Source organism: Mizuhopecten yessoensis, unplaced genomic scaffold (genome assembly GCF_002113885.1).
Source record: "Mizuhopecten yessoensis strain PY_sf001 unplaced genomic scaffold, ASM211388v2 scaffold715975, whole genome shotgun sequence".
NCBI lineage: Eukaryota > Metazoa > Mollusca > Bivalvia > Pectinida > Pectinidae > Mizuhopecten > Mizuhopecten yessoensis.
In genome coordinates, this window is record NW_018479885.1 from 80221 (window position 1) to 92289 (window position 12069).

The window sequence follows — 12069 nt, forward strand, 5'->3', positions numbered from 1 at the left end:
CTTGTATGTTTACATTATCATTACTTGTATGTTTACAGTAACATTACTTGAATGTTTACATTATCATTGCTTGTATGTTTACATTATCATTACCTGTATGTTTACATTATCATTGCTTGTATGTTTACATTATCATTACTTGTATGTTTACAGTAACATTACTTGAATGTTTACATTATCATTGCTTGTATGTTTACATTATCATGACTTGTATGTTTACATTATCATTACTTGTATGTTAACATTATCATTGCTTGTATGTTTACAGTAACATTACTTGAATGTTTACATTATCATTACCTGTATGTTTACATTATCATTGCTTGTATGTTTACATTATCATTACTTGAATTTTTACATTATCATTACCTGTATATTTACATTATCATTACTTGAATGTTTACATTATCATTACCTGTATGTTTACATTATCATTACCTGTATGTTTACAGTATCATTGCTTGTATGTTTACATTATCATTGCTTGTATGTTTACATTATCCTTACATGTACCTGTATGTTTACATTATCATTACTTGAATGTTTACATTATCATTGCTTGTATGTTTACATTATCCTTACATGTACCTGTATGTTTACATTATCATTACTTGAATGTTTACATTATCATTACCTGTATGTTTACATTATCATTGCTTGTATGTTTACATTATCCTTACATGTACCTGTATGTTTACATTATCATTACTTGAATGTTTACATTATCATTGCTTGTATGTTTACATTATCATTCCTTGTATGTTTACATTATCATAACTTGTATGTTTACATTATCATTGCTTGTATGGTTACATTATCATTACTTGTATGTTAACATTATCATTGCTTGTATGTTAACATTATCATTGCTTGTATGGTTACATTATCATTACATGTACTTGTATGTTTACATTATCATTCCTTGGATGTGTACATTATCATAACTTGTATGTTTACACTATCATTGCTTGTATGGTTACAATATCATTACATGTACTTGTATGTTTGCATTATCATTACTTGAATGTTCACATTATCATTGCTTAAATGTTTACATTATCATTGCTTGCATGTTTACATTATCATTGCTTAAATGTTTACATTATCATTGCTTGCATGTTTACATTATCATTACCTGGATGTACATTAGCATTACTTAATCATTAATTCACTATGTGACCAGCTTGGTTGCAAGGTGCATGTTATGTTCTAAACATACAAGCAATGATAATGTTAGCATACAAGCAATGATAATGTTAACATACAAATAATGATAATGTTAACATACAAGCAATGATAATGTTAACATTATCATTGCTTGTATGTTTACATTATCATTACCTGTATGTACATTAGCATTACTTAATCATTAATTCACTATGTGACCAGCTTGATTGCAAGGTGCATGTTATGTTCTATGTAAATCACAGTCAAATGCAGTATCGATTTTATCTTCATATCATAATCGCTAAACTGTACATGGCTAGTGCCTTGATTTCTACATTAACCATATAGTAAAAATTAAAACAATACCGCTTCTATACTTACATGCCAAAGTATTTACCAGCGGGAGTGTCCTGAGTGTTGACTGTATTATTCATAAACTTGACGTGGTTCCTCATCTCCTGTGGATAGTACCAGTACAGGTTGTGTAGGCCCACCATGAAGGCAAGGAAAACCACCATGAAGATCACTCCGAATTTGAGAATATCCTGTAATAAATTAGTTTAATTACCATATGATGTATCTCCTTACATAAATAGAACTACATAATAAAAATATTATAAAAACATTTCGAATTATTTTTAAACGAATGTAAGAAATAAAACAAGAGGCCCATGGACCTTAACGGTCACCTGATTTATGTAAAAACTGATGTTATCGATGTTGCCAAATGAAAAAGAAATTATTTTACAACAAAGGTAACTTTAACTACATGTAATGCAAAAGTAGTGTGAAAGATCTGGGTAGTATACATGTATGTACTTTGTACAAATAGTGGTTCTGTCAGTCAGCTGAATTTTGGTAAAGCACCTTAAGACCCTTCCATCTATGAAGAGTATTTGATTCTACCATATCTGGATCTTGAGAAGAAGATTTGGAAAATTAAGTCAATTTGACCCTTTTTGGCCACACCCCTCAGGCCCCTGTGGGCTGGGGACCATATAATTCACAATTAAACGATAGTAAAGTTTACCCCCTCCCCAGGGTCATGAAATTCACAATTTTGGTAAAGCATCTTGAGACCCTTCCATCTATGAAGAGTATTTCATTCTACCATATCTGGGTCTTGAGGAGAAGATTTTTGAAATTCCAGTCAAATCAACCATTTTTGGCCCCACCCGTCAGCCCCTGTGGGTCGGTCAGGGATGATTTGTGCATACCATCAAACTGCTATCCAATACTGATAATGCTAACCATGTTTGAATTAATTCCAATGGAAATCAAACAAATGTTTGTCCAAAATGTGATTTCCCTATATAAACTATTATAAAGTTTACCCCCTCCCCAGGGAGAAACGTGAAACCCCAGGGTCATGAAATTCACTATTTTGGTAAAGCTCCTTAAGACCCTTCCATCTATGAAGAGTATTTGATTCTACCATATCTGGATCTTGAGTAGAAGATTTTGGAAATTTTAGTCAATTTGACCCTTTTTGGCCCCGCCCCTCAAGCCCCTGGGGGCTGGGGACCATATAATTCACATGTATGGTTGACCTTTGGCCATGAAAGGTTTCTGCAAAATTTCATTGAAATTGGTTCAGGGGTTTTGGAACAGAAGTCGAAAATGTAAATTGTTTACGGACGAACGACGCACGACGGACGACGCACGACGCCGTACAAAAGGCGATCGCAATAGGTCACTTGAGACTTTTACTCAGGTGACCTAAAAAATGCAAGTATTGAAAAAGTTGTAGTTTATGTTTAGACGATGTTAAATAAGTCGACTGCATGAAGTTCTAATAGGAAATAATTATGCACCGCATAGAGTGTATTAATGTTCTTACGTTAAGAAACATAATTAATTGGATCATTTATATTTCATAGATAAATTGTCTAATTTCACATGAAAACTGATGAACATGCATGGATGCTAATTTCTTCATGTGATACCCAGGTTGTTTGTTCAATATTGTTTAGCCTAGAGCATGCCATAATGTCTGTATCGTGATATGTAAATTGGTCTACGAAACGCATTTTCGATAATGAGTTTAATATAGCAACATGAGGTATGTAGTTCTGACGTCACGAAATGTGTTTCCTTTCACAGAAAACAAACTATCTTAAAAGATAAACCCAGTCGCTGGAGACAGCTATAAAACAGTACTTATATTTGGTTTGCCAGGGTTATATTAAAAATACATACGTACCGATATCATTTTAGCCAGAGAAATCTGCATAGGTCCAAACAGTTCGTTGGCCGGAAGTACATAAGACACTCTCGTAAAACTGATCACGTTCGCTAGAGCAAACAGTCCCTCCGCGATGTTATGGGGATCCCATGCGCTCCAGTATGATCGGTCTGAAATTCACAGTGTAAACAATGTAAATTTGTTATATCAATAATGCAAAGAATATTCTCTTGAGAAGAGAAGATTATGCATATAATAGTGTGTCGAAACATTTACAAGAGCATGTCTTCCTGCTGATCAAATAAAGGCGAAATAAGCAAAACATTTCAAAACAAATAAATATGCAATTAACGACATGATGTTACATGTTTGTCAGTAAATTACACACTACACAGAACTATCATATAATAGTCTGTCTGGCTTTCTGCATCGACTAATAACATTTTGTAGATAAGTGCTTACTAGTCCGCTAAACTGATCATAATCACAGACTCGAACATTCTGATGGGTCGCGTGTTGACTATCGACTGCTCTATAAAACACAGGGATTTGTCATACAAATCTGGCGGCAGTGATTGTTTGACTTGTACTTGTTTGTTAGAGAAAATATGTCTACCTATATTTCAGTTGATTCATTTCTCACTCACTTCACTAGATGTCATGTCCGTACTCGTTAAATTTTACGGACACTACATCGTTTTATTCAATTTAGATGCTTTCGACTGCTCACACCGACAACCATCTTGCGTACAGCAATAAGTATGAACCAATAGAATTGCTTCCGGCAATTCGACTTGTTGACAACAAAACCACGCATACCAGTTTACCTTTTCTTCGCACTCGAATTGTTTTTATAATTATGATGTTCAGAATTGCTAGTTCTGGAAATATCAGAGTTATATTGAAATAACTAATTGACATAATAAATATACATAACTCCAACGTGTTAAACAAATGTGTGTCTGCTTAACAAAATCACCACGTAGCACATATTTATAATGTTTACATTTAATCAAATTAACCGGAAGTGATTTTGATTGGTTGGTACACCCTTTTGATGAAGGCAAGATGGCTGTCGATGTAAGCAATCGACAGCATCTCAATCGAATACAAGTATTTAGTATCTATGTATAATGTGTGGAGTTTAGACATAACATCTGGTCAATTGAGTGAGAAATGAATCAACTGAAACAAAGGTATAAACGTTTTCTCTGAAAAATATGTAAAAGTTAAACAATCGCTGTCGCCAAATTATGGCGACAAATACCCGGGTTTTATGGAGCAGTAGATAGCTGATCATAAACAGGCGACCGATCATAATTTTTGAGCTTGCCATTATTGTCAGTTTTAGCGACATTGGTGCATGCTTAATCAGTATTTACCATTTCTTTTTATTCAGAAAATAGTATATATATATATATATATCCAAAAAGGTTATTTCATACACAATCGCGAAAATAACTTCTTCAGTTCATTAAGCAATTTACAATTACTGTTAGTTGCTTCGATTTGCAAGGGTTTCTTGATTATTGATATTCTGAAATTAAGTTTTTGGTCAAGAGTGTAAAGACAAACCAGCAATTAGCCAGTACATCTGTGAGTTAGCCATGCTTGTCTTGTTAGCCAGCTCTTCCCATGATGCCGAGTTGCTAAAGAAACTTAGAGCCATGTTGACCTGTAATAGATAAAGGGTACATGTAGTTTCTAGATTCAGCAGAACAACGTTACGTCGACGGCATATTAATGGGTCTCGTGTATTGATGACGTTATAAACGTTATAGAAATTAGATTAAAGCTATGCAGTAAAGAGGATGCAACAGGAACAACAGACTTATACCAAACGTCTCATTGAAACAAAATAAAATACACATGGATGCATATGTTCAATTTACGAATGATTTATTATCACAAAAAGTAACGGAAATATCTTGATACTTTTGTAAAAAATCATGATTTATTTTTTAGAAAACTTGTTCACGCATTTCAGAGAATTTCTTAAAGAGATTATATAAATAACGCCATAGACTTAATATGAAATATTTGTTGTTTTGTTTGTTAAGCACAACCTCATGGGTATAGTATTGATTGGGGTCAAGCAGAAGCATACATACAAATATCTGAATGATTGATGTTTCATAGTGCATCACATCTCCCAGATTTTGCTCTCATGTGACTCACCTTCATTATTGTGGTGTAGCGAAGCGTAAATGAGGTGATGTAAAGAGTCAGAACCGCCACGTCTAAGTAGTTGTATAGAGAGTCAAAATAGTCATAGATACCAGCACTGTAAACCTGCTTCACCTCCTGCCACAACATACCTGTTAACAAACAACATACCTGTCAACAAACAACAAACCTGTCAACGAAAGATATACCTGTCAACAAAAAACGTACCTGTCAACAAACAACAAACCTGTCAACAAACAACCAACCTGTCAACGAAAAACATACCTGTCAACAAACAATCCTGTCAACAAACAACATACCTGTCAACAAACAACATACCTGTCAACAAACAACAAACCTGTCAACAAACAACATACCTGTCAACAAACAACAAACCTGTCTACAAAAAGCACACCTGTGAACAAACAACATACCTGTCAACAAACAACATACCTTTCAACAAACAACAAACGTGTCAACAAAAAGCACATATGTCAACAAACAAACACACCTGTCAACAATTAACAAACCTGTCAACAAACAACATACCTGTCAACAAACAACAAACCTGTCAACGAAAAATATACCTGTCAACAAAAAACGTACCTGTCAACAAACAACAAACCTGTCAACAAAAAGCACACCTGTCAACAAACAACATACCTGTCAACAAACAACAAACCCGTCAACGAAAAACATACCTGTCAACAAAAAAAGTACCTGTCAACAAACCACATACCTGTCAACAAACAACAAACCTGTCAGCAAATAACATACCTGTCAACAAACAACAAAACTGTCAACAAACAACAAAACTGTCAACTAACAACAAACCTGTCAACAAACAACAAACCTGTCAACAAACAACATACCTGTCAACAAACAACAAGCCTGTCAACAAACAACAAACCTGTCAACGAAAAACATCCCTGTCAACAAACAAACCTGTCAACAAACAACATACCTGTCAACAAACGACATACCTGTCAACAATCAACACACCTGTCAACAAACAACAAACCTGTCAACAAATAACATACTTGCCAACAAACAACACATCTGTCAACAATCAACACACATGTCAACAAACAACACACATGTCAACAAACAACATACCTGTCAACAAACAACAAGCCTGTCAACAAACAACAAACCTGTCAACGAAAAACATACCTGTCAACAAACAAACCTGTCAACAAACAACATACCTGTCAACAAACAACAAACCTGTCAACAAACAACAAAACTGTCAACTAACAACAAACCTGTCAACAAACAACAAACCTGTCAACAAACAACATACCTGTCAACAAACAACACACCTGTCAACAAACAACAAACCTGTCAACAAACCTGTCAACAAATAATACATCTGTCAATAAACAACAAACCTGTCAACAAACAACATACCTGTCAACAAACCTGTCAACAAATAACATACCTGTCAACAAACAGCACATCTGTCAACAATCAACACACATGTCAACAAACAATATACCTGTCAACAAATAACTTACCTGTCAACAAACAACACACCTGTCAAACAACATACCTGTCAACAAACAGCACACATGTCAACAGACAACATACATGTCAACAACAACACACCTGTCAACAGACATCAAACCTGTGAACAAACAACTAACCTGTCAATAAACAACATATATGTCAGCCAAAAACAACATACCTGTCAACAAACAGCACTCCTGTCAACAAATAACTTACCTGTCAACAAACAACATACCTGTCAACAAACGACATACCTGTCAACAATCAACACACCTGTCAACAAACAACAAACCTGTCAACAAATAACATACTTCTTAACAAACAACATACCTGTCAACAAACAACATACCTGTCAACAAACAACAAATCTGTCAACAAACAACACACCTGTCAACAAATAACACACCTGTCAACAATTAACGTACCTGTCAACAAACAACACACCTGTCAACAAACAACATACCTGTCAACAATTAACGTACCTGTCAACAAACAACACATCTGTCAATAAACAACAAACCTGTCAACAAACAACATACCTGTCAACAAAGAAATACCTGTAAACAATTAACATACCTGTCAACAAATAACATACTTCTTAACAAAAAACATACCTGTCAACAAACAAAAAACCTGTCAACAAACAACACATCTGTCAACAAACAACAAACATGTCAACAAACAACAAACCTGTCAACAAACAACAAACATGTCAACAATCAACAAACCTGTCAACAAACAACAAACATGTCAACAAACAACAAACCTGTCAACAAACAACAAACATGTACAAACAACACACCTGTCAACGAAAAGCATACCTGTCAACAAATAACATACTTCTTAACAAACAACATACCTGTCAACAAACAACACACCTGTCAACAAACAACAATCCTGTCAACAAACAACACATCTGTCAACAAACAACAAACCTGTCAACAAACAACATACCTGTCAACAAACAGCAAACCTGTCAACAAATAACATACCTGTCAACAAACAACATACCTGTCAACAAACAACATACCTGTCAACAAACAACACATCTGTCAACAATCAGCACACATGTCAACAAACAACACACCTTTCAACAAATAGCATACCTGTCAACAAACAGCACACCTGTCAACAAACAACACACTTGTCAACAGACAACATACATGTCAACAGACAACACATGTCAACAGACAACACACATGTCAACAGACAACACACCTGTCAACAACAACACATCTGTCAACAGACATCAAACCTGTCAACAACAACACATCTGTCAACAGACATCAAACCTGTCAACAAACAACTTACCTGTCAACAAACAACATATCTGTCAGCAAACAACAACCTGTCAACAAACAGCACACCTGTCAACAAACAACATATCTGTCAAAAAACAATATATCTGTCAAAAAACAACATACCTGTCAACAAACAACATACCTGTCAACAAACAACACACCTGTCAACAAACAACACATCTGTCAACAAACAATATATCTGTCAAAAAACAACATACCTGTCAATAAACAACATATATGTCAACAAACAACACACATGTCAACAAACAACTTACTTGTCAACAAATATTTAACGGACCTTTTATCACGTAAATACATACACCCGGTGTCACGCTACACCTGATATAAGATTATATATATAATGTAACTTGATACACCCGGTGTCACACTACACCTGATATAAGATATATTATATAATGTAATTAGATCCACTAGATGTCACACTACACCTGATATAAGATATACTATATAACGTAATTAGATCCACACGGTGTCACACTACAGCTGATATAAGATATAATATAAAATGTTATTGAATCCACCCGGTGTCACACTACACCTGATATAAGATATAATATAAAATGTAATTGAATCCACCCGGTGTCACACTACACCTGATATAAGATAAAATATATAATGTAATTAGATACACCCGGGGTCACACTACACCTGATATAAGATATAATATCAAATGTAATTATATCCACCCGGTGTCACACTACACCTGATATAAGATATACTATAGAATATAACTAGATCCACCCGGTGTCACACTACACCTGATATAAGATAAAATATATAATGTAATTAGATACACCCGGTGTCACACTACACCTGATATAAGATATAATATCAAATGTAATTATATCCACTAGATGTCACACTACACCTGATATAAGATATAATATCAAATGTAATTAGATCCACTCGGTGTCACACTACACCTGGTATATAAGATATCCTATATAACGTAATTAGATCCACCCGGTGTCACACTACACCTGATATAAGATATAATATAAAATGTAATTAGATCCACCCGGTGTCACACTACACCTGATATAAGATTATATACATAACGTAATTAGATCCACCCGGTGTCAAACTACACCTGATATAAGATATAATTTATAATGTAATTAGATCAACCCGGTGTCACAATACATCTGATATAAGATATAATATACAATGTAACTAAATCCACCCGGTGTCACACTACACCTGGTATAAGATGTGATATATCATGTAACTAGATCCGCCCGGTGTCACACTACACCTGATATAATATGTAATATCTGATGTAATTAGATCCGCCCGACCCGGTTTGGCAAAATAATGTAAACAAGTTATATGCATCACGCTATTAATTCTCTGTCAACATATTTATACACGATCCAAATAATAATTACGTCAAGATTAAACATTTTCAGATCGTTATATACATTAGTACAACCGTTTCTTTAGCACTTGTTTTATTCATGAATGCTACTTGGTGTACTTTAAGCTGCAGTTGTTGATAGCAATGACATTAGCAGAGTACATGTACATATTTCAAGTGCTAAATAAATAAAACATATGTTCCTTTACTATTATTAAATAGGCATTCCCTTTTAGCACGCATATGGATATAGAAAGATATACTCATAATGACATGTGCTCCTGCAGCCAAGACAGATTGCGATGAGTCAGATTCTAAGTGATCGTGACTCATGTGCATTGAACAAAACTACGGCGATAGAAAATCCGTCGGACAGAGTATAATTAATTCCCTTCCCTCTGTTTCGTGTCATTTCGTTTTATCATATGACGAGGCAGCGTCTAGCTTTGGCCTGGAGTAACACTATGTAATTAGGAAGGCAGAGGGAATTTGGTTGCAACATCCGATTGGCGAACCGTATATAGACGTGGAATACCAGATCGCTATCGACTCTGATTTGTCTCGGAGATTGATAAAGAGAATCAGAACAAAAATGATTAAAAATAGAAATGTTAGAAGTCCGTTGTGTTCGATGACATGATGATATATTTGACGAGACACCACATGCCAAAGTTGTATTGGAAACGTTTGTAGCAGTAGTGTTATCTCAGCATTTTTCCCGACATTTGATTAAAGGATTGTACGAATTGAAGACGGTAAAGCCGTACATTACTTTAGATTCGTCCAAAGGTGTCTGGGGCCATTCATTGCATCTTATTTCAACACGTGCAAGCGGTGTAATATATATATGGAATACATTTCTGACAAATATACTTCGCTACAGCTGAATTGGGTTAAAACTGAAGACCAAACAATTACCAAAAGCCAATTGCTTCAGTTTCAGTATATGTTGTGTATGTGTTGATGTTGAGGTTTGTGTGTGAGTTACATTAACGTTCTATGAAGGTATGTATTGGTCCCGGTATCTGTAAAACGCCATTATTCTGCGCTTATCAAAGCAACCCCGTGCTACGTAATTGTCTTCTTCATCAACACAAACAGGGATCATAACGTCAGACATGTATGAAATGTCTAGCTATTAAATATTTATAACAGTTTAGGAAGGATGCAAGTTCAAGATTCTCTTTAACATAGTAGTATTTATGTTTCTTAATATTTGCAAAAGCAGGTTTTCTTTAATTCCTGTCAAGTCTTCATCGGCACCAGTTCTTACGTCTTCAATATGACATCATAATTTCATGACGTCAAACATATTGCCTATTCATGACTATACAATTAATTGTATTACAATGCACCCAAATAAAAGATCAGAATATAACACAATTGCAAAATGATTGAAACGCTCTTCGTTTTACCATTTGTACTCAAAACAGCAATGAACGAATCAAGAAGAACCAAATAGCAAGGTAAGCATATAGATACGCTGGCACTGTATTACATTGTACTATGTTCTAATGATACAAGAACATTTCATGACAACCTGGTCCAATTTCAACTTACCTATGATCCATAGTGACAACATCAGATGTATGATTTCCGGTTTAGATATGCGCACTACAAAATTCTCCGGGTATTGGCTAGAATTGTCCCCTTGGAAATCCTTGTACTTGGAAAATATATCGTTGAAGGCACTGATTTGATGTTGTGACGCTGGCTGGGCAGTGATGCTTGATATTAATATCATCACTAGGAAGGTGACAAAAGACATCGTATGTCCAATGAATTTCACACATGGGTACCGCATCAACTGTCCAAACTGTGAAATAAAAATGGGAGTGATGTCAGGACGTTCTTTATGTTGTCCGGACGTTCTATAGGATGTCAGAACGTTCTCTAGGATGTCAGATCGTTCTATATGATGTCAGTACGTTCTCTAGGATGTCAGAACGTTCTATATGATGTCAGGACGTTCTAAATGGTGTCAGGACGTTCTATATGATGACAGAACGTTCTATAGGATGTCAGGACGTTCTATATGGTGTCAGAACACTCTATATGGTGTAAGAACATTATATATGATGTCAGAACGTTCTAAAGGATGTCAGGACGTTCTATAGGATGTCAGAACGTTCTATATGATGTTAGAACGTTCTTTATGATGTCAGAACTTTCTATGTGGTGTCAGAACACTCTATATGGTGTAAGAACATTCTATATGATGTCAGAACGTTCTAAAGGATGTAAGGATGTTCTATATGTTGTCCGGACGTTCTAAAGGATGTCAGAACGTTCTCTAGGATGTCAGAACGTTCTATATGATGTCATGACGTTCTCTAGGATGTCAGAACGTTCTATATGATGTT

At 35.0% G+C, this 12069-nt stretch overlaps 1 protein-coding gene across 1 annotated transcript in view; it reads right to left on the minus strand.

The window, feature by feature from the left end:
- Positions 1–11522, minus strand: part of LOC110441463 (short transient receptor potential channel 7-like) — a gene marked incomplete at its 5' end in the record, with an annotated part of 26353 nt that extends 14831 nt beyond the window's left edge. Inside the window, 5 exons of the mRNA XM_021484617.1 lie at positions 1549–1712; positions 3371–3522; positions 4928–5027; positions 5531–5670; positions 11267–11522. Coding sequence (XP_021340292.1) covers positions 1549–1712; positions 3371–3522; positions 4928–5027; positions 5531–5670; positions 11267–11522 — 812 coding nt within the window. The remainder of the gene's footprint in view (positions 1–1548; positions 1713–3370; positions 3523–4927; positions 5028–5530; positions 5671–11266) is intronic.
- Positions 11523–12069: the final 547 nt, after the last annotated feature.